The sequence below is a fragment of the Lineus longissimus genome, chromosome 3 (assembly GCF_910592395.1).
Source record: "Lineus longissimus chromosome 3, tnLinLong1.2, whole genome shotgun sequence".
Classification (NCBI taxonomy): Eukaryota; Metazoa; Nemertea; class Pilidiophora; order Heteronemertea; family Lineidae; genus Lineus; species Lineus longissimus.
In genome coordinates, this window is record NC_088310.1 from 26,582,994 (window position 1) to 26,608,276 (window position 25,283).

General features: G+C 40.2%; 1 protein-coding gene across 2 annotated transcripts in view; it reads right to left on the bottom strand.

Annotated features, from left to right (window-relative positions):
- Positions 1–1,115: 1,115 nt before the first annotated feature.
- Positions 1,116–25,283, bottom strand: part of LOC135484447 (DNA polymerase epsilon subunit 2-like) — a 30,890-nt gene continuing 6,722 nt past the window's right edge. The window contains exons 1-2 of one of the 2 annotated variants that reach the window (XR_010446451.1): positions 22,310–22,717; positions 2,751–3,955 (exon numbers count right to left, since the gene is read on the bottom strand). Coding sequence is in view for 1 of the 2 variants with exons in the window: in XM_064765920.1 (XP_064621990.1) it covers positions 3,872–3,955 (84 nt within the window). In the remaining variant the exon portion in view is untranslated. Of the gene's footprint in view, positions 3,956–22,309; positions 22,718–25,283 lie in introns of those variants that run through there. The other variant, XM_064765920.1, reaches the window with a different exon arrangement.

Consider the following 25,283-nt stretch of genomic DNA (forward strand, 5'->3'; position numbering starts at 1 on the left):
CCCCGGTCACCAGCAGGATGATTGAAAGACGCAGGTGATGACCCCAGTCAATACCTTAATGATGATCACTGGGGACAGAACTACACAACCAGAATGGTAATGATCATGAGTCTTTTCACCCTTGGATATGACAGAAGTGATGCTAGTTGTGACAGTTTTTGTCCCCAGGTGTCCATCTATCATGGTTGTGACAGGTGTTGTCCCCCTGTCTCTGTCTATTATGGATGTGAAAAGTTTTGTCCTCTTCAATGTGAATCATGGTGGCTGTTCCTCTGTCCCTCTTTGCCAATCATGGTGGTGGCATTGCTGAGTCCCATTGTGTCTTCATGTAACATCGTTGACAGTACCCTGTCCAACTGTATTTATCATGTGACACTGTTTTGCCCCATGAAGTATGATGATAGTATGGATGACCTTGGTTGTGACAGTATTTTCACCCTCAGATGTGACAAGTCATCATGGTTGCGACAGTGTTTTGTACCACTGTCTCTGATGACTTTGGATAGAAATCATGTTGGTTGTGATAGTATTTTCACCCTCAGATGTGACAAGTCATCATGGTTGTGACAGTGTTTTGTACCACTGTCTCTGATGACTTTGGATAGAAATCATGTTGGTTGTGACAGTATTTTCACCCTCAGATGTGACAAGTCATCATGGTTGTGACAGTGTTTTGTACCACTGTCTCTGATGACTTTGGATAGAAATCATGTTGGTTGTGACAGTATTTTCACCCTCAGATGTGACAAGTCATCATGGTTGTGACAGTGTTTTGTACCACTGTCTCTGATGACTTTGGATAGAAATCATGTTGGTTGTGACAGTATTTTCACCCTCAGATGTGACATGTCATCATGGTTGTGACAGTGTTTTGTACCACTGTCTCTGATGACTTTGGATAGAAATCTTGTTGGATGTGATAGTATTTCACACACTTTTTCGAATGATATAATCTATGTCACAACATTAAGTGCTGTGAATCTTTCTGTGCTGTCATCTGTGTCTGCCTGTTGAGTGGGATCCGGCAGATTGTAATTGCTGTACTCCTTGAAAGCCCCAAACTGTACTTTCAACAATGAACAAAGACTTTGCAGGGAAAGAAACGACTGACACACTTCTTAAAATATTTCTGAAGCATTTTATTGTCCCAGGAACCATACAGGTGAATGATTATTTGGAAGTTTACAGATATACATGTATTTACATGATCTCACACTTGCTACTACTCTCTAGATGATAAGCCACCGATGTAGCCAAAATGGCCTCTTTCAAATCAAAGTGTGATTTCGCAGCATTTGAGCAAAATAGGTCACTTCTCACTACAACATATTTTGTGAGATTTGGTTGAAATATTTTGATACAGGCCATTTTGGCCACAGCAAACACTTGTGATCACGAGAGTAGATATCATTGTACATTTATGTACAACAGCATACAGAAAATTCTGGCAAAGTTGAGATGGTTTTATAGCACAAATGACAGGAAAATAGCTGAACATTGTGGGCGATGACATTGTACAAATGATTACAAATAGATTCTACACGCAATACAGTTTTCTTGCTGTTCCACCCTTTTCACCCAATAATATTGGGATTCCAATCTTTTGATGGGTGCCGTCACTGATGTATGCTGATAATTAGATTGTACAGGCAATAACACATTCACAAGACAGGTTACTACACAAGTTATGTCAGCACATCAAGTGCAATATCCAGTTGAATGACACTCAAAGTCTGTCAGCTTAGTTCAAAGCGATTACATGTGTGCACTGTGCATTCCACACAGAACACTGGATGATTGTACACAGATGCAAGTAACCTTGAGGTGACACAGACGAGTCTGAGGTGAACAGAATGCACTGGCAGAATAAAGAAATAAGCCATATCTGGTATGATGTTACAATACTTTATATCAGGGGTATCACAGTGGGTAAACGTATCAGTCTGCCTAAAAAATATGTGCCTACCTGGAGAGGCATTGATGACAGAAAAAAACCCAACAAAAGCCTAATTCATTTTGAGGGGTGTAAGACCACACATTTCTATATAATTCCGTTGTGACCTTCCAACATGCCTTGTTTCTATGGTGTTGCAATAGGTTAACTGATACCTTCACCTGCCACGGATATTGAGTGACAGACCTGTGGATGTGGTGTTTTCATTTCCAATTTAGTTAACCCACAGAGAGACTGCACATGGCACATATGCAATATCTACTAGCGAAAGCTTGATGTTTGGCAGTAAAAGACAGGCAGCAACAAATAAAACATGTCGCAATCACTTTTGTGGGAAATTTATTGCCAATTAAAAAAAAAAGATAAGGCTATTCACATAAGGGTGATTATCTGATACAATATTGTAGCATAGACTAACAGTTACCAAAAAATCAATTTGCACAAAAAAACATCACCACATAAATTCAACAAATTAACTAACCCAACGGCCTTGCACCAAGTGCATTAATATACAGTATCATTTTTTCTGAGCAGTCTACCGTCTTCATATATCACCAGATTCTAAAGAAGCATGCATCAGGTAGTGAACGAATCAATACTTTTATCCCCAGAGCGGAGATATTTACTTTTTATAGCATTAGATGGTGCAACTATACCAAGGTGGTGTTGCATCTGGAGTCACTCAGGCATTATTGATTGTAAGAAAGCATCATAAATGCCACATAATTACCATAAAGACGGTTATCTAAGTATTTATGGCTCCTCTCTTTTTCTGGTACATTTGCAGCAAGCATGAGCCAATTGGTTTTGGCAAAAAGGGACTGCACGCGGACGAAAAGCACAGTGCAATGGAGGGAGTATGTTGATGACCCTCAAGTATGCAATGATGAATAGCAGTGATATATGAAGTAGGTAGAAGATCTAATCATTATTTTCATAACCGGTATCATCATCACCACAACTATTAGCAGCTCCATCTGCAGCGATTTATCAAAAGCCTACTTCCTAATCGGTGACAGTCGAGATCATATCATCGCAGAATCAGTCACTTTGACCAGTCCTACTCTTCAACATCTCATGATTTTGAGCATTTAGCAATAGGGCCACGTTCAATTCATCACTGAAAAAAGTTGTTATGAGGGCCTACTCAAAACACAAGTGGTGGAGGTGGGGAACACTTTCCCTTGCTCCCTACGTCGAAATGTGTCAACGCAATGAAGCTGGTAGAGGGTTCCTGTACAAAATGCCAATCGTATATGTTATAGCCCTATGTGCAAGAGATGCCCCTAAACCAGCTTTATAATAGTGTTGAAGAGTACGCCATTTTCAACATGATGACGAAAGTGCACTCACAAATAACTCTGGCCATCCCCCCAACTTATATATGCATGTACTTTTTCAACTCTTGTCCTCTTAACAACTCTTGTTGACATAGTATCAAGGCCACACTGGAGACCTGGACGATAGCCAAAGTATTCTCACCACATTGAATTCAGGGTATTGTGATTAATTATGTCAAGGATATCTAAATTGTGCTTTCTAGAAATCGAAGCAACTCCGATCATATGTAATGTCTAAAGATTCAAACTCAGATATAAACATGCCTAATCAAAGCCCATGCTTGTTTTACAAGATGAGGCTCCAGGCAGTTTCTGACCCGAGTATATTCGGCACACCATTGTTAGTCAATTGCACAAGATTCACATTTTACCGAGTTTATTCGGCACTCCATCGTCAGTCAATTGCAAACAATCCGGTTTTTACCATTTCACATCATATCATGTGTATCAATTTTTCAAGTTGAACTGTCCTGTCTGAAATGTCGATTTTAGCAAAGTGTGAAGCTCTTTGTCGGATTCGGAAACTGCATTGCTTTCCATAGTAGACGTGTTGCATTGTACCGCAAAATGAGCTGGCTCAGTCCTCAATCCTACTCTCCTCTACTTGACGTGTGGCTGGAATGTACACCTTGAATGCGAAGTCACTTCTTGGGAATGAGCCCTGCAAAGACATGAATGAAAATATCTGTAAGTGAGTGTCAGGTGAAAAGTCACTCATAAGGTTTTTGATGTCAAATACATCAACTGATACACTGGCCGCACTGCAAAACAAAATTTACGAAACACTGGATTGATCAAAGGAAATCCCAAGGAGTACTTTTTCCATGCATGTCAAAATAAAATACCCACAGCTCAAAAAGATGCCCCCTTAATATTGATATCGTGTTCCCTCCAACCCCATTAGTATTTAAATGGTAATGCTGTCTCGATAATCATAAAAACCTTGACAATGTCACCAATGACATGCCCCCTCGCTGATTCATCAATATCAACATGCACTACTGCACCTCTGTGATCTATAAATAATTGGAGGTCAAGTTCATTCATTCTGATTGGCTTATAACTCAATAATCATTAGCCAGGTTTAACAGACAGGGCTTAAACTTCTCTATGATGAATTACAAAACTGAATCGATCTTACGATATTACTAGCTTTCATACCTGGTGAAACAGACTGGAATGACCGTGATGGATTGATTTATAGTGGTTGTTTGCGGTCAGGGTCCTGTTCAGCACACTTAACTATCAGCTGTCTGTCATGAACATGACATGTGACATATTTCTGAACTAAATGACTTCTGTCAAGGATAACTGTCAATAATGGTCAAAGGTTTCCACATCTCAATCGCGAGTGCTGGAGACACCTTTAGCACTGTACAAGCACAAAGATATTAAACAAGTGTGTCACCGGATCAATACAAAGATAGCTGCATCATCAAATGTTGGATTATTGAGCAGATGCCCAGAGTAGACAACAAAGACCACATGACAGGCGAGGGTCAACGCCAAGTGCATTTGGCTCAAAATAATTCCATCCGTTTGTGTTTTATTGGCCAGAGGAATAGGATGCCAGCGAGCACACCAGCCATGAGATACATCTATCATAATTTCTATGTGTAAAGACAAACTTGTCCTCCCAGGCACTCAGACCCGCAAAATCAGTACAATATGCCATTACTGGTATCTTGCACTGCATAAAATGAACCAATCATCATGTATGGGCGGTTATTTCCGCATAAATAGAGGTTGTCTCAAATAGACATTTTATGTCGTGTTATGACTCGAATAGACGTTTGGTGGCGCTTTTCAAATAGACATACACTCAAATAGACGTTTGGTGGCGCTTTATTTGAGATACGAGCGCCACCAAACGTCTATTTGAGTGTATGTCTATTTGAGATACGACACAATATGTTTATTTCAGGTACGTCTCCGTTAAAACGAGCGCCACCAAACGTCTATTCGAGTCATAACACGACATAAAATGTCTATTTGAGACAACCTCTATTTATGCGGAAATAACCACCCATAATCATGATCTCAAATCAGTTTCGCAGAGAGAGAAAAAATATGCCCACACAGTCGCATGTGGGTCTTCATCAATCACAAGATCAGAACCAATTCAAGGTTATGTTAGCTATCAGCAGCAACCTCGTGGAGGCTGATTTATAGCAGTAATGTAATGTGGCTGTATCTCAGGCTGTATCTCGATGGTTATTATTTTAGTACATTACATGTACCTTTCTTTATCACTGTCATATTAGTTTAGCTTTAAAAACACAAAACGAGTAAAGGAATTTTTGAACGGTGGGCGATTGCTGCAGCTTGAAATCAGTGAGATTAGCTAGCATGAAAGTGACAAACAGGAACTCTCAAGGTTAGAGGACAATAGCGTATTGGAGCAATGATCCCTAGAGGGAAAGTCAACACCAAGAGGTACGTGTGACATCACTGGATGAATGGTACAAGAGGAGATATGGAATAAAGAGAACGAGAATGAGAAAGAATTTCAAGAGGAAATAGTCTATTTGTGATACTAAGATTCCTTGTTTCATAAGGTTAAGTAACGAAATCCACGAGAGGTAGCTCTTGCCCTGATCTGTGGAACATATTAGCCATTGTTAGTCAAGTGAATGTTTCACTGAAACTGACAAGAAGTAACGTGGACACATTGCTTTCAGAGCCATCATATTCTAATCAGCCAAACTGCTTGAGCAGATGATTCTGCCTTGGCATCATGACTGGCAGTTGTACTCCAACCAATCTTGGTAAAGGTTCCAGTCAACAGATGTCAGGTTGTTGACAAAGTCTGAAGGGTTGGCAAAGCCAGTGTCTGTCGCCACAAGTATGCAGGATATCGACAAAACACTTTCAGGAAAACAACAAACAGCAGTTGTTTCTGATCCCTGGCGATTCAAAATAACTCGAGTAAAAACCCTCAGTCAATAACAAAAAGTTAAACATCTCTTAATCCAAGCTGTGGTACTGATCCAGTAATACTGGTTGACAAGAAGTAAAGTGGACACATTGCTTTCAAAGCCATCATATTCTAATCAGCCAAACTACTTGAGCAGATGATTCTGCCTTGGCATCATGACTAGCAGTTCTACTCCCCCAACCAATCTTGGTAAAGGTTCCAGTCAACAGATGTCAGGTTGTTGACAAAGTCTGAAGGGTCGGCAAAGCCAGTGTCTGAAGCCACAAGTATGCAGGATATTGACAAAACACTTTCAGGAAAACAACAAACAGCAGTTGTTTCTGATGCCTGGTGATTCAAAATAACTCGAGTAAAAACCCTCAGTCAATAACAAAAAGTTAAACATCTCTTAATCCAAGCTGTGGTACTGATCTAGTAATACTGGTTGCCACTGTCAACTAATTGCTGAATCATTCACGGACAAAATCAACAGCTGTTGTTTCTGATCCCTGGCGATTCAAAATAACTCGAGTAAAAACCCTCAGTCAATAACAAAAAGTTAAACATCTCTTAATCCAAGCTGTGGTACTGATCTAGTAATACTGGTTGCCACTGTCAACTAATTGCTGAATCATTCACGGACGAAATCGACAATTGTCTGTCTGATGAATTAATCTGCCCATGCAGAACTTCGATCAAAGACTCGAATTGGAGACTCAGCGTCAAAAGTAACTTGACATTTGGTGAAGATGACTGTGATATAGATGAAATCAAAAACTGTCCGTCTGATGAATGAACCTTGACCAGGAACACTGGAAGTCAAGTTATCCATCGCGAGAGAGGAAAGTAAATGTCAATGACGGTCTCAGATAATAGCCAACCAGCGATATTATCTGTCTAATACGCCATCCAATGAAAATAGCCTGCCATTAATGTAACATAATTGAACGGAGGTGACTGAAAGGTGCTGTCTGTATCACTCATCTAGGCTCAAGGACGCAGGTAGTGGCCTTGGAATCATGGGCAGCGAGATATTACTGTCCTTGGGATCTGATAATCGACCTTGTGGTGATCACGGGGAGATTGATATTATTGGCCTTGGAAATGATGTTTTGGTTCAACCTTGGACAGTTCTAGAATCAGATAATTTCATAGCAGTTGAATGGGATGAGCCGCGATAGAAAGTCATGTGACACTGAAATTGCCATGTGATTCTTCACAGAGTGATAGGCATCTCAGATTGCCTTTGAGATATGAGACTCTTGAAAGTCATTTTAAATACCAATACTTTAAAATGAACAACAGAATAGCAAATAGCAAATAGCGTTTGTTATTGACATTCAGATGTGAGAATCCAGTACAGTGAATGAATACCAAGTTTCTCAAGGCCACACAGTTTTCTGCTTTTTCCCTCTTTTTTCAAGCTTTTAGCTGTCAAGTGCTCCCGATATCAAACATGTCATATGTTGAGACTTTGAACTGCTGACTAATTGCATAATAGGAATAGCTTTTGCATGATGATCAAAGATTTCTAGAGTCAAACCGACAGCCAAGGAGGATTATAGTGACTGATTAGCCCCAAAGTCCCAAGCACGAACCTATAGCTTGATGAGTGACCATTAGCATAGTAAATTGACCTTGAGTTGCAGCACCTCCCCAATTACTGCCCCAGCCACAGTCAGCAGTCAACAAGTTCAAGACTTGCAAGCTAATGACCTTGGGTCACAGCCAAGGACACGTGAGAAGAAACTCAAAATGACAATCGTGACTGAAGCACAAAACTCCAACATCTCTACACACACTTTCTTGCTGGCCTCCGGATTGACCAAAAGCTGTCAACCAAGCTGCACCAAAGAAAATATTTGCTTAGACAAGCGAAAGGGTTTACACTGGGGATTAGTCTCGTAAACGTACTTTACCATAACTGTTGTTTGTCTCAGAATGATGACTTGGTGACTTGAGTACAATGAGGTTCAGTAGCACTTCCAAGCCAAACTGGTTGATCATTTGACGGTCATCAATTCACTTCCAGTAGCAATTTGGGGCCACAAGATGTCATAGGGAGGGTCAATTAGACCTATAAATTGGGAACTTCGGGACACAATTGCAAGTTGATATGCTCTGAAAGGTCAGATGCACTTATAGACGTACATGAGCAAATTACGTTCTGTGAGTAAATTGCATTTTGGCAGAGCAGTTAGCAGACATTCATATCATCCTCATTTTGTTTTCAATTGTTGCCTGTAGCTGTTTTCTAATTAGTGGCTAATTCAATTTGAAGTTCCAGCTCATTCGTAAAAAGAACCCTGCCTTCGATACTCTTTCCATACATTAGATCTTTTCAACACTCATCAACAAATAATCATCATTAGCAAGGCTGATTAGAGTCCCAACTTGAGCTCATTGGAAGATAATCTTATACACTACTCACGTCATGTCATCATCAGATCAGGTTTCGTGAAATCTATAAAATAACATCGCAAAAAACAAGCGACCTTGGAAAAAGAGACAGTGTGTAACATGATTTTTTTTAATGACTGCCAAAAGCAATCTGTTTTTTAAGGAATTGAGTGTCTGGAACAAGGAAATGCAATCGGGAGTGATTAGTTTGATTCATGAGATTGGGGATTAAAAACTTGTGGGGATTACAGAATTAAGATCTTAAAAGTGAATCCGAAGCTACACGAACACGACAGACCAAATTACAACAAAAAACTTAAGTCATCACCGAAGAAAATGCCCTTCAAAATCCCTGGGTTTCAAGCCTCATCACATCATGCTAACAACATACAATGAAGCGACAAATAGCTTTAGAGTTCCCTGTCGAGAACCTTCCAACAATTTAACCTCGAGTCACAGCTAATACGTAGCGAGATCCAGAAAAGCTCCAAGGTCACTTGCCCCTTGATAACAGTGCGATCGATAGAGTACTCCTCTGAGCCGATATTGGATTACCGCTGGTCGGTCAGAGAGACTATCGTCGATCAATCATACCATTCTCCTTCACTCTCGTGGCTTGCTACGAGCCTATATTGAATTCATGAATACAGTCAGCCACCGATTGCTCAAGGTCGTGTTGATATCGTGAAATTGTACTAGAGATGATTTTACGCTGATGAGTAGAACATTGCTGTTGTCGTTAATTAGGGAATGTACACGTCTTCAGGCAAAGATTTGATTTGTGACTGCAAAATTGCAATAGTGTGGTAAAGATCTAAGATTGGATTCATAGTAAATAGCTGTGAGACATTTTTCTTTTTTACATTTGGTAGCTCAAGATAGCCACAGCCTAAGGGAACCCCTGGCCCTGTCTGACAACGTAGATCTACGTTGTTAGACACCTAACAGTTGGGCGTGACAGACGTAGATATACGCTGTTTGGCACCGAAGGTGTTTAGAATGAACATTCCCCATACTAACTGACATTGGTCTGAATGCTTCTACTATATCCTGGCATTTCTGCAACATAATCCTATCACCAGACTTTACTACAAGTCAAAGACGCCAACCTTCTCATCTTCCTTTCACTGATAAATCTTACAAGGACAAGAGCAAATAACACCATGACACTATCCTTGCTTAGCATTCAACGTCAGACCACAACTCTGATGGGATTACTACGTCCTTGGATGCCAATTTACAAAACGTTAATGTCAGACAAGATGACCCAGGTTGGCTTAGCCATGAATGAAGTGTCAGCGGAAATCATACGAGAGAGAAGTCATGAATAAGGTCCCTGATGATTGCACGTTAATGACATTTGCTCATGTCGAAGCTCTGCGCTGTCAGGGATCTTGGGTGAAAACAACATCCTGACCTTGACTTATTATTGGCTGTAACGGAGCTTTGCTATTAGCAGACAATCGGTAGTCTTGTCCAAAACATGTTGGCAAGAGATCAGGAATCGCTGACATTTCAAGGCAAAGTAGGCTCAGCTGGGAAGGAAGTTTCAGGAGGAGAAATCATATGTGGAAACTCGCCATTGTGCAATTTTTATCGCATATGACAAGCGTCAAAACACCTCTTTTGGAATTTCACAAACCTTGCTCTTACCCTGAATTATGTCCTCTCAACCAAATATTTTACAGAAATGAATGATTGCCTACTTAAAGTAGACTGACTTGGTATCAGAGAATCATGAATGCAGTTTGGGCCAACAGCCAATCGATAGAGATGCAGCAGCCAATCAATGAATGATGGTCAGTCGACTTGCCAAGATTCGTACGATTGATTATTCCAGCTGAAGCTGATCGGTGATTGCAGACGAAGGTCAGAGATGTCAACAAGATATGGACGGAAATTGCCACGGGGCTTGAGAGTGAATCGATTGCCAATAGAGAAACAGGCGGCCGTCTGAACAATTTGAAGTCAACCAGGAGGCGGGGGTGACGTACTGCACTGCCAAGATTGCTTGTCTTGTAAGATTAAAGATGCTCGAGGGCTTCTTCCAACAGTATAAGCACTCTGTTTCAATCAGTTTAGAGAAGTCTGCTTGTTGGAAATGTGGAAACGGCCATTGCATTCACCCTCAGGGCTTTTGCTTGGTTGAAGAACCAGCCAGATGACACCATGAAGTTTTATTTACAAATAATGAAAGATTTCTGATTGGCAGGAACCTGTCACTCTTGAACAAAAGTTGTTTGATTTTACTAATGATATTGACATTTCACAGATATGTGGACAGATAGGACTGATAACTGGATCCTATGAGATTGAACAAATGGACCTGGCCCTCTGGCCAAAGTCAAAGGTGAATTCAAGTTGAAACCAGTTTTTGCTTCGCTGTTCAAGGTCACCAAATATATACCAAGTAATCTCATGACTTTAGCAACAGATATGATTAGTAACACAACAAGTGACAGCCTTGGACACGGTTTATGTTATTTATATAAGACTAATGCCAAACAGATCCAATCTCAAACAATGAACATACAGAGCTGGCATTACTGCGTATATCTATTAGAATAATTTTGCTGAAGTAAACCGTAACACATACATGATAATGATGAACGTAAAGTGAGTCATATGAGAGCCAGGTGCACATGGGGAGACACAACAACATGTTGTGGCATGGAAAATACCACCTCTTTTTAATACCACAATCTTTCTCATTGGTGGCTGCCATCTATATTACCTTCTGAACTGATCAGTTTAGTGTGAATAATGTAAATTGAAAGACCCAAAATTGCTTTTTTTCATGATGAATATGGGCAATTGCAATGAGCTCAATTTGATAGAAAATTTGATAGAAAACCTGATTTGAATTCATCTTAGTCCAACTGGAGGTTCCCTGGTGAGATGACAAGGAACTAATATCAATTTCTGCCAATAAACTGACCTTGAGAATTCTTCGGAAGTCCTATAATTAGTTAACAGGTTATCGGAATCAGATAGATTTATCATGACTGTGGGCAATGGGAGGCTGAACAATGATTGGAATATATGAAAAGATAGTATCATGACCGTTGTATCAATCAATGCACATATCAATTTTGGTCTTGAGCCAAACCTTTCAAGAGATACAATCGGTCATTGGAGCAATATTTCTTCCTACATGCTGCATAGTCATGACCAGAAAACTTGGTGAACTAATTGCAACTTTTATTGGATGACTACCTTCTCTATAATGCAAGGGGGAGGAGCATGTGGGATGACCAATATACAGTAGGAAAACAAACAGAAGAAGAACTCGAAGTATGAATTCGCCCACCGATTTAATGATATTACTTCATCGACCAATTCCCAAAGGGATTGCATGGTGAAAGTGACATTATCATCTCCTACGTTTCTCCGAGGAGATGCTGATCCATTTCTTATTGCAACACTTTTTATTGCCTCACAAGGTCACTATCCCGCAGCCAATCATCGGCAGTGCATTATGGATGGAAATCGCCGGAAACAGCTGAGAGGCATTTCAGACATTGATGTCCTCTGAGACGATAGTAGGAAGCATATCACCATCATGGCGCAGCTTCAAGACGGGGCGAGGCGAAGTTTTTATCCCACCTCCAGGTTAACCATCTATTGTGTTTTCCTTTTTAACATGAATAATATTTTGGTTAACTTTTTGGTTAATAGAGGGAATAATGTATGGTCACTGGTTGACCTTGAAGAGAAATAGCCAAGGGTCGGACCAAAGAAATGGCATGGATATGCAAGTGTCTCTGAGGAGAAGGTTAATACCCTACATGTCAGATCAACCTTACCAATGTCAACATGCATTGTGTGAATAATTTCTTCATGGTTTTCCTGCTTGTATTTGTTTTTGTGAAGAGAACTGAAGGTTACATGGCCATTGCCTGACCCTGAATGGCAATGGCCCAGGGTTACGCCGTGGAAATGTCATAGTACAGAAACTGTACCGCTTTCGTTAGGATTTCAATGTTTTTGTTGCCGCTATCTCAAGATCGCTCAAAGCAAGGAAGGGCAAAAGCAATTTCCGAGAGGCAAGAACAACCTGTGTACCTCTCTGGCTTGAGATGCAGGAGCTAGTTTCAAGTTCTTGAAGTTTCAATTAAAGTTCAATTTATGTACTGAACTTCCGACAGGCCGGTAAGGTAAGTCTATATCAACAAAATTGCGGCCTTGGAAACTCGTTAGCTTAGTATTAGTTCTTAGCAGTGCATAGTTTGACAGAAATTCTCAATTATTTCTAGGAAATGCAACTGAACTTGTAAACCCAGCCATCTGGGGAGGGTAGCTAGAGACCAGTAACATGAAGTCAATGGACCCTCACTGTGACAGAAGTCCAAATCCCTCTTGGTCAGAAACAAGGATCAAAGGGTATATAGTTAAGCATCTTACTTGAGGAAACACAGACAAAGATAACAGCTGAGAATTCAGCCTAACTTCAGCCCAACTTCACCTCAACATTCAATCGATTTTGGTTTTGAGAGTGCACCTTGTGCAAAACAGGCTCACATTAGACCACCAAGTGAGTTCAGCCCAAGGTTAGTCATCTGAACCTTTATTTGTAAACACCTTAAGATTTGATCAGGAAGGTGGGTGTCAAGTCCAAGTGGAGGAAGGTAGACGAGGTCAAGAGATATTGCACAAAGTTCGAGGTGTTAGAAATACTGAAGTTGTGGTCCTTAATTGGTGGCATTTGCTTGGAGAAGTGGTTGGCCTTGACTCGGGGAGAAGGGAGATGCTCAGGGGGAGACAAATCATTGAAAATCACCATGAAATCTCAGAATCCGAATAATATGTTTGAAATTGACTGTTGCCAATTTTTTCTGTGTCGACAAAGCTTGCTTTCCCAAGATATCGCAGACTGTTTGGCATTTAAAACATCAGCCGGTCTTGCTTAGAAATACCTCATACTGCCACTCTGCCAAGAATAGCACATAATAGCAGCAGCACAACAACAGCATTGACATCAAGGACACAATGATTAGCATCCACACTCACCCACAAGTCTCATAAATAGATCCAATGGGTCTAGATCTCATACGAACATCACAAAACCTTGAGATTTTTTATAAACCGCAATAGCATTCCAACCAATAACAACAATTACATAAAACCTTGAGTTTTTTACACATTTCGGCATTTATGAGCCACCAAATAACGTCATTATGTACACAGCCAATAATGCAATCGGCCATTTTTTTAAGCGTAGAGGATATTAGGGAGAGAGACCTTTGACTCAAAGAGGTAAACTGAATCACTCTCCGAACATCAAGGCAACGTTAATGACGTAACCTTGGCAATTATTAGGCAGGAAAAAATACAAATCCGATTCTGAGCTGAAAGCATCACTTGATCAACCAGGCAAACTATGCCGCGTAAAGAAAGTTGTTTTTTTACTAGTCGACTTGGAACAACAACATTTAGAAACAGATTTTTTAAGATATCTGGGTAAAAATTGGTGGGTGCATTATTGTGTGGAATGGAATTGGTGCTGGTTGAGCCTGCAGGATGCCTAATGGTCCAGTGATGGTTTACCTTAAAGGAAACCCCATGCCTGTTCTGATTAACTAAGACTTCAAAGAGTCAGTGTAGCATGGTGGCTTGGTTGTACATCATCTCTTATCTGTTCAGCCCAATATGTATTCAAACAGTATAAAGGTGAAAAAGGGCTCCTATATCAGCCCTCCTTCACGTTCAATGGTTTCCTATACATTTTGATTATTGTGAGTGTATGGCCATAGTTTTTTTCCCACCCTTTTACATCATAAAGTCTCACAAGTTCCTACACAAACCTCAATGCCTCACCTCGCCTCGCCTCGCAATTTTCTTCACACTTCTAGCACTTAATTTTTAACAGGTGATCCGAGAAGACCAATTACATACCCTTAATACGCAATCTAATCTGTGCTAACAGAGATAATTTCAAGTCTCCACAACTTCACAAAACCCCCGAGATGAAATCACGCCCCAGGCAAAATCTAAATAAGATATGGTTGCGTAAAAAATGAAAAAATTTCTGGTTGGCTTCAGATTTAGAATTAGCTTCGGGTGCCTATTCTGAGCAGCTCTGGATGATAGTAATGGATGGATCTCAAGGCCACAGTAATGTCGCATTACAAAGCTGCAATAACCAATCAATTAGTTTATGCACCAGGTTGCCCTTAATATGCCATGCCTTTCAGCTTCACAGTGGTAAGGAAAATCTGAAAAAAACTCATCACATGACAGGTAGATAGCGAGGCTATAGCAGTCGCTAGAACTGGTTACAAAAGGTATCCATTTTGGTGTTGTATTTGTAATCACAGGAGAATGGAACTTGTATGAAGGATAAGTTTAGACTAGTCTGACCTTGAAAAGCAATTAGTGACCTTGACCTGACCTTGACATTAGGTCAAGGACAAAATACGTCCACAGCATGGACTTCAATTTAACAAACAGGTCAAGGTGAAAGTGTTGACAAGGTGGATACTGTAGCCATTTTACTATTATGACCTTCAAAAATAGGTGAAGGTCAAATGTCTTATATGATATGGTTGTTCTTAGAGGTATCAGTTGTTCAGACCAGGTCTGATCTGATCTGATGTATTTTTATTTCATGGGGACATCTTTCACGTTATTCTACAAGCAACTTACCAGAGACTGGCAAAAAACCCCGCTATCAGCGCAGGTAGATCGGGGAAGCGTTATGAGAAGCTGTAACAAGGCATATTCTTTGTTGTCACAAATGAAATGCAGCAAAGAATGCCTCATGAATACCGGTATGATGAAGAAATATGTCTAGTGATCATGTCTTTGAAGGTAATGAACGTGTCTTTGTGAAGGACTAGAAGGTACACAAAAACAAAATCTGCACGATTTCTAAAGTAATATCATGTTAACCCTTTGGGCAATGTGTTAACTCTTTGGCATCATTGTGATTTCCCACGGCATAAGACCAACAGTAAAAACAAGTCGCAATTATAAATATGTGACTCGCTCTACCAAAACTAGGCGCTTGTCGCATCTGAACTTGACAGGTTGATACAGACTTGTTGTTCATTTCCCTATTGTAGACCTTTTGTGAAATGTGACCAAATCAGTTTGTAATAGATTTCACAAAAGGTCTACAATAGGGAAATGAACAACAAGTCCGTATCAACCTGTCGAGTTCAGATGCGACAAGCGCCTAGTTTTGGTAGAGCGAGTCACATATGTCTTCCAGACACATCATAAAATGCCACGTTAGATTTATTACTCCTTGTTTTTTCTCAACACATCGGGTAAAGGCCAACAAAGTTTTTAAGATTCTTACATCGAAATCTATATTTGAAGGACAAATGCTTCTCTATTTAGAACAAATCCACGTTATCCGAGGGCAAAATGACATTATATTGACAAGCTACAGTTCAAGGTCAGCAGTTAGGGCAGAAGTACACTGAAATTAATTTGGTAACAAGTTGACAGAATCAATATAACAGCCCGTAGTTTGCGGTCAGATGCTTCAAGGACATTTCACGAGAAGCATGACACACAGACATTAAGTCACCGACAGCCCACCATCATAAGTGTTACACACTTTGATGAATCAGGTTGAATACTCGAGCACCAGGATAATCGATAAAGTGGGGATCGGATTAGCCTCACCTACAAAAACCTAAACTCCCTCCAATGCAAAACCTAGCCATATTCTACTAGACCATAGAAAGTATGAGAGTCTGTACAGGATTCCCCACTACACACCAATAGCTCCAATCAACCCATCAAACAAACTGGACGTAATGATACATTCTGTGGGCAGTTCCACATGGAATAGTTGCCAAATGTCTCGCCCACTTCTTGAGAGGGCTCAGCATGTCCTTGGTTTAGAAAAATTCCCACCTTAAATCTCCAAGCATCCGTTACCTGTGGTTATCAATACGGCCGACCTTGATTACATTTTGATACCCTTTTCATGAAATGAAATCCCAATTGTCAAATATTCCTGTCCATTTCATGTCAATTGTGCTTGTATACCATTATAATTGCACAGAAAATCTACTTTTCCATTCTAGTCATGATATAATGAAACACACTAGAGAAGTCACCAGGGCATATGAAAATGTTTCCAGGCAACATATTCACTTCCAGATTGCTATAACATCAGAGTGTTCATGAATAGCTCAAAGGATATATTGTACAATCCCATACCCACAGGCAATAACGTTACCATACCTAGCCCAGGGGTTTTGATATGAACCCAAGGTCACAGCGCAAGGACCTCCGGCATTGAGAACTAGATCTAACAGCAATCATTTACCAGTTAAATGTTCCTGTTGCTAGACACACAACTAAGCTAATTTTATTGAAACATAACTCTGGTTATTCAGACTGAATTGTAATAGCTACAGGTATAGGTTTTCAATTCAGGCACAAAGTTTCTGATGCTGCAGAATTTTTCTGTTTTGCCATGCTTGCACTCGTCATTTGTTGGTACTCATAAGTATCCTTCAACTGAGAGATGATCATTCAGTTTACTACAAAACTGAATGTCCAATTTGATTAGTTAATCCGTTTGTTATTAGTTGAAATAAGCATGGTTAAATTAACTTAATATAACACTACTAAATCTGGAGAATAGTTTTAAATTGGAGTGGTGAAATAAGAACAAGGATGAACACTGGAAGATTACAAAGTGATGACTGAAATTGAATCCATAAATTTTAATATTGTCTCCGTCAGACAATCACAGCCCAAGGGTAAAATCGCTTTGAAATCATGATTAAATTACGAGAGAAGGATCCAAGTCATACTGGGAGTCCCAAAACAATTATGTTTTCTGGCCAACTGTTTAACCTTGTGGATTATAGTTGAGCCACAAGATCCCATCAATTCTCATTGAGAAGTTTAGCACAATTAGTATCAGGCCTTGTGGGCTTATAGCGAGAGCTGGGGTTTGCTATCTTGTAAATATACTTCTAGATGTCCAAGGTCGGCCTTAATCGACTATTTATACCCACCAGCACTATTTTCCAGTGTTGATCCCAAAGACCCTGAACCCTCCATGATCTCATAAACTTGACCTTGGGACTTATGAGACATTTAATTCATGGTAATATCTTGGTTATAGCCCAGCTGGAATCATCATTCAATTTCATGCTATATCAAATGCAGTCCATTCCGATTTGAGACAGTTTAAAAACCTAGAAATTAATGTACTTTCTCCTGCACTTGTATCAGCAAGTTAAGATGAGAAGGAATCCATGTTCAACTAGCTGTATACACAGATAATTACGGTGCATTTCAAAAGCAATTCTTGGATTGTCTGACGGGACAAACTGAGATGAATGGCCACAAAAGAGACTACACAGGTTTTCGATGACATGAAACAGGTCCATTTGGTTGGATATTGTATATTCCATACGGATTTGTATCAAAAGGGAGGAAAATTTCATTTTGGGGGCAGGGTATTGACAAGACCGAGTCAACAATGTTGAATAGTGGAGCATCTGTTGGGCGGGCTGTAACAGCGCACTTTAAGGAGGAGGTAAAGGAGAGTAGGTGACTAATGGAGGCAGGGACTTGGGTAGTACAAAGCAATTCTGAAAGTAGCATGACAAAGAATCACTCAATGGAATTGTCACAACCAAAATGACTGCAAACACATAAGTCATTATAATTCTTGAGTATTCTATTTTAAAAATTCCTGGCTTTTGAATAATATGAGAGGGGTTAACTAATAACCTGTGAATTGAATGTCAAGGGTTTTTAATCACTGAGGGGCTTCAAGCAATCTGGGCTTTGTGGCAATCAACAGCGCTTCTGAAAAATGATATTTCATTCAAGGTGCAATAGTTCTACTCCTAATTGATAGCAGTGGGTAGATTATTATAAGGGCAATTGTAGCATTTAGCTGAACAAAGGACCCAACCTTTCCACCTTCACTCACTGTTTATAAAAGGAATCTGTGGAAAACTAAGGCGTCATCATAAATACTCTAGTTTCACCGACCTAAGACCGCTTCATCAATTACAATGAAATCGACACAAAGGCCAGGTATAAAGGTATAACATGAGGCAATGACCATTGGACCAACCTGTTATCTGTCCTTCAGAATACGTCCAGCAGGTGTTACCCAACATATATACTGCCAATACAATACAAGTAGCCATACATTCCCAACTGGGGAATTGGCATACAAGTTAGTTTGATTATCACCAGATTACACCTACAATGACAATTTGCATAGCGTTAGGTAAAAGCAATCAACAGAATACAAAACTTGATTAGGACAGGAAAGTTGGACCTGTCAGGGTGATTTCGCACCTGTGTCACCCAAGGCCACAGGGGAGGCCCTGACCTAGATTTCAGCCATTGTCATGTGCAAGTATTTACAACTTTAAAGGAAAATAACAGGGTAGCCTCTGTTGAACTCAATCCACATTCAAGGCGCATGTCCTTGGGTCCATGTCCTTGGATCGAGCTGTGATAGACAACAATCTGCATGTCTCAATGAACATGACCAGATACTGAAAACTTTCAAACATATTCATTCCAGGGAAGGGAGTCTAGATATATTTATCAAGTCAATTCTGATGACATCAGTAATTTTGTCCTTCAGCCAGGAATTTTCAAACATATTTAATCCAGTTTTAACTTAACTTAGTTAGTCTTAGCAGCTTGGCACCACACCCATGGTCAAGAACCCTTAGTGGGTCGTTTGTTGGGAGAGGCTGAGCCTGTCAAAAATCTGTACATGTATGTGTGGGCAACCTCACAGGAAAGAGAATATTGCAAAAAATCCAAAAATATTTTCAAGTTGTTAATCCTAACCAGGAACATGGACTCTGTTTTCTTCACAGATTGTTTGGCACTTTCGAATTCTGTGGAATGGTGCCAAACCAAGTCATGTCCTTAGGTCTTTGTGACAGTCAATAAACTGCACGTGAGCAAGTGCATATTTGATCATATTTCCAAGAACTGATTGATATAGAATGAATTATTAGTCCTTGAAAACAGGAATATGGAATTGTTTTTTAGGTGACAACCTCAAATGTCATACAGACCTGTCATTAGAGATCGGCTGTTAAGAATGTGCAATACATTGTCCCACAAAAAGGTCAATAACCTTTTAGATTATCAACAAATGTGCATATTCCAAGGTTGTGGCTACACCTGTTACACCAACAGTGCAGACATGCATTGTGCCACAAGCATATGTGACATCACTAAAACATGTCAGACAGGACTGCATGATCTAATGCCAGCAAATCATGAAAGAGATTCCCTATTTCCCAAAAATACTTAAGTAATTACTGCAGATTTCAAATCACTTACTAAATACTTAACTTATTGTTGACCTGTTTGCTATTCGGAGTATTCCGACTCATGACCATGGCCTAAAAGTAAGTTCAAGACAAGTTCATTACCCTGCCTGAGGGTCAACAGTTCAGTCCACAGGGGATGGAGTCATGTTTCTATATATAGTCCAGAAGTCAGAGTGCTGACCAGCTGAACCAGTCCTCTCAGAACCTTTGAAATCAGCGAGTGACCATCACTGCGGCATCATCACTGTCGCCAGGATTAAGGGACCCCTTCCCTTCTTTGTTTTAGGCTCACACCTCTAGATCATAGTCCTAGACATAGATCTAGATCATAGACATAGGCATAGATCTAGATCATAGACATAGGCATAGATCTAGATCATAGACCGGATATTGCAATCTCGGAACCTTGTGTGTCAAGATGCAGAACGTCGGTACAAATAAACCTCAAATCTGAATATGAGTTATTGTAAAGCTGATAATGAAGAGTGGTTCTGAGATGCCCCCTTACCTCCCCGCAGGTTCTTGATTAGATTTCTATGAAGATAACAAAGGGATGCAGCACTTATCTTGTCCATCTCATGTGGACAACAAAAGACTGACCCTACCCAGTGATACTCCCAGGGAACAAATGGTCACGCCACCCTAATCTCCTGTTTCTATCCCACTTTTCCAGCTGTTTCTATGCGTGGGTTGACAATATGATGACCCTCTCGAACAGACCCTTATCACAGTTATCTATAACTATGGACAATAGGATGACCCTGGCCTGTCATTATTTGGGCATTGACCATAAAATCCTAGTGTTTCACAAGCATCTTCTCATAGCTCCACAGGAAATGACAGATGGCCAAATTCAAAATCATAAATGACTGGGCAGATTATAAGGGGGGGGGGGCTATTCAGAATGAGTCATTCAAATTTACTGAAAGGGTTCAAATTTTGTTTGCGAAAAAGGGTCCCAAAAGGCACCATGTCTGATACAAAGGGTCTACAAATGGACCAAACACTTTCTTTCAGAGTCGAGAAAAGGGCCACAAGACCCTTCCCGTATGGAGGCAAGGGGCAAAAAGGTCACCAGCTCTTTAGCGTGGTCCCTTTGTCTGCACAAGCATAAAATGTACAAAGAATGCCATGTTTGCAAGGGACACAAAGGGTCTGAAGACACTGCAGCTGGGGAGGGGTTCAGGGGTGTGTAAAGCAGGCGACCAGTCTTTGTTCTAGGGAAGGGAGACACCACCCTGCACCTCGATTCATATTAAAGAAGGGTCACAAAAAGGCCAGTACGAAAACCCTATTCCATCCTTTGTGCCCCTTGTTACGGAAACCCTTTTGATAAGGTTTGAATGTTGCATAATGTCATTCATCTCTGAATTCAAATTACCTCATAGCAGCTGTCTCTTGAGGTTGACATTCTGCCACCATTTGCTACAACGGGTCTCAGGTTACATTAGGGCATAGCTACTAGGAGAAACATACATTTCCCAAACCAGGCCTAAAGTGCATCCCGACTCTCACTGTTTTATCATCCATACACTCTCACAATGCACACCTTGGTGGTCAAGAGAAATGTGATGATAGTACAGAAAAACTTTTCTGAAAAAAAATTACTGCTCGAGTTGTCTATTGAAAGCAGAAATCAATTATCTTTAGAACGATCAGGTAAATCGGAGTGTTTTCATGCAATTCAATGAACCATATATGGAAAAAGGGGCCTACACAATAAGCAAACTGAACAGGCTGCTATTAAGTATGAATCGATAACAGACACGAAAAAAGTGGAAACCAGTCAGACAGCCCACACAACTTTGTTGATACATTAGGAAAGCACATGTTTTATTCCTGTAGGTCTGCATGAAGAAGAGGAGCTTAAACCCAAATCACCCGGAGAAACAGCATTATTTCAATGATTCCCACTGAATAGAAAGATTTCAACAACTAATTCTCGTACTATCATTTCACTGCGAGGCCTTGAAGCATTAAGTATCTCATTCAAATATTAATTTGCAAAGCCCTATTTTTTTATGAACGCAAAGCTTTCTGAAACGGTGTGTAATCTAAAGAATATGAAGAAAGACACATAAAAACTTATTAACTATAATTAAGGGTCCAAAACTAATAAGAGTTGCTGAATAATCACCAAAAGGAAATAGACATTATCATATGCCAATTACTGCACATGCCAGTTTAACTCAGGAACAAGAGCCCCCCCCCCCCCCCCCGCAGAATAGACAGGGCCATTGAAAAGAAGGGTCAAAGTACTTAATTCATAACTCTGTTCAATTACACCAAAAGAAAGCTCTCTTGACACGACCACGGGTGCATAATGAAATGAAACGACAATCGTCCCACTAACAAAAACTAACAGCTAGAAAGGGCCACAATAAAAAGGTCAAAAGTATCTTACCTTGAATTATCAGATCGATTTGATGAATGATTATTATGATGATGATGAGAATGGGAATCAGTCCGTACTACAACAACATTATTCTGTCTCTGTGTCGTCGATATTACATCATCGTTCGAAGACTGTAAACATTTTTGACATAAGTGCCCAGTCAGGAGATGATAAAGACACATATCTTTCATTGGGACCTCCGGACACCGACAAGTCGAGGGCTCCTCGTTTAGAGAGACCACTTCTGATAATATCGGATCGTAATCCTGTGGAATCATTGTGAATTGTCAATGACGAGACGCGATTTCAAATTTAAATCCCGGTGAGATCTGAAACTGCATAAACGTACCAATCCCCGTATTTGATATGTATGACTGAATCAGATGAGAGCATTTAATATATACACCAGTCAGTGTATCCTTGACTGGGAAATAGGACCGAGTTAACAAGCTTTGGGCTGAACCATTACCTCAGAGGGGAGCAATAGAGTAAGGCCTTGAGAATAAAGCAAAAAATGTCCTGACCACTGATATAACTGAATGCCAAGATGTACACCTTGTTTGAATGCTGTGAAGACTTCTACAATGGCTCGAAGCGATGGCAAAAAAGTTCTTGTTTGTGCATTTATTGATCTGACTATGACTGCTAGTCTCCCCTGGAATTGCCATAATGGTTCAGTCTTTCCGCTTTGAACCTCGGTGACCTTAACCTGTCTGGAATCACTGTGCCATAAATAGCCACCTTAACTGTGTTTGAGGCACAAGTTAGGTAAACCATAACAATGGAATCGTGGCTATTTTAATTAATTGATCATGTAATGATGACACTATATGCAACCACACCAATATGGTTGGAGAGCAGGGCATAGAATAGCTTACACCAGAGTGTCCTGCATCCAGGTCATGGGTGGCATTTGTCTGTGTATTACTATTAGGGGCACCCTCAGAAGTAAGCAGTCACTCGGGTCACTGCCTGCCACACCAATTGGGGGGGGGGGGGGGGTTACTGGGGGGGGGGTTACTGGGGGGGGGTTACTGGGGGGGGGTTACTGGGGGGGGGGTACAGGGGGGTACGGAGGGGGGAAGAGAGGATTATTATTTGATTCGATGAGCAAGAATTAACAGCCCTGTGTTGTAAACTTGAACAATAGATTGACTTGAACCTTTTCGTACTATCAAGAGTTGGATCAATAATATCAAGGCTATGTATTGACTCAGTCTCATGTTGTCATCAAGGTATAAATAAATGCAAGAAGAAGATAGGGGAGAGCGGGGATCCTGTATGCTATCCCTCCTTTGGGGACAAAATCTATAGAAACTGACCATGAAATGTTGGATCTTTGAAATCAACCCGTACTGTGAACAGTGACATTTTTCGGGGTTCCGGGAATTTAAATGCTCACTGTGACTACAGTACCAGGTATTGATATTCAGTGCAGCTCCTATCTATAACCAACTTAACCCCCAGAGGAATACTCATCTACAGGGCCAAGAAGGACCGCTTCAACTGTCCACCTCATCACAGGGTCCAGTTCATGGTAAAAAGACAAGACTGCCTTTACATTCTTACAGGGAGCACCAGATTTATTTCAGTCAATCTTAAGGTGGAATTGACTCAAATGATTATGGCCACAGGGATATCATTTGTAATCAAAGGTTAGCAAATGATTATCATCTTGGATCAAAGCTAATGCTATGTAGCTGATGGGATGGCTAGCTATCAATAATGACCAAGGCCAAAGTCCTTGATATGTAGGAAGTCAAGATGTGGGCTACATCGACAGAGGTATCACTAATCTGACAGATGTACTATGAAGAAGCTGAGGGTGCCCAGAAAATTCCATGGCGAAAACTGACCCCGAAATATGACAACTTTAAAAATATTTGCTCTCTTGTTGTCACAATACTGTATGATGAACCAGTAAACTCCATTATCTTGAAAGAATGACTGACCCAGTCAGGACAAAAATGTGGGTCAGGGACAAACCCACTGACCTCATTATACAGGGCGTTCCAAGAAACATTCATTGTGTTCTATCAAATTTTGTTAGGATTAAACACACACTTGGGTAGTGACAAAGCTGAATGCAGTAAACGCAATTACTAACCTCCAAATGTTTTGAAAGCATGACTCACCCAGTCAGGACATCATGTGGGTCAGGGACAAATCAACTGTCCTGGATATACAGGGTGGGCCAAGAAATATTTGTGTTTTCATATTTCGAAAGAGTATTACTATTGTGTGGTTGTTTTTTCCACACACATACTGATTTATAAATCGAGGATCGCAATCAACTCGAAACAAAAATATTCTCCAATTCTGCTCCTGTATACAAAACTGAGGTAAAATTTCTGAAGAAGCATTGTTCATATTTTCAGGCATACTCATTGATTCCATTTCCATGGGCGAAAATCAATCAAGCTGTGAAAACTTTTCATTCTTCATTGAAAGTTTGTGATTTTATTGCTAGGATACAGAAATGCTGACGGAAAAAACAATTACTGAGACTGTAAACCGAAACTCTTCTCACCAACTTCAGCATTTCACGAAAATTTCTGCAAATATTTGAATTTTTGCAAACCAAGGTTATTCGCAAAAACGGGCAATGTAAATTTCGCATTTTACAGTAGATACACGAAAGACTGCTATTGTTTATTTATAACAGGTTCTTTTTTAAAAATATGAAAAGTGCTTTGAGTGCAAGCCTGTCAAGGTCTCGTGCATGCTTATCAAGCTACAGATGGCAGCACCTACATAGGGAATACATGGAGATATCTGTCCTATTTTTGCTGAAGCATTTTTTTCTTGGTGAACCAGCTCAAGGTTTGTCTGGCTGATATCCTGCCAAACATTACAGAGAACACATTATCTTTAGACCAATAACATAAATATCTGAACAGGTGAATATTGACAGGCACATGTACATTGTTGTAATGATGTAGAGAAGAACCTTGGAACTAAGAATTGGTGATCTTTGTAGAAA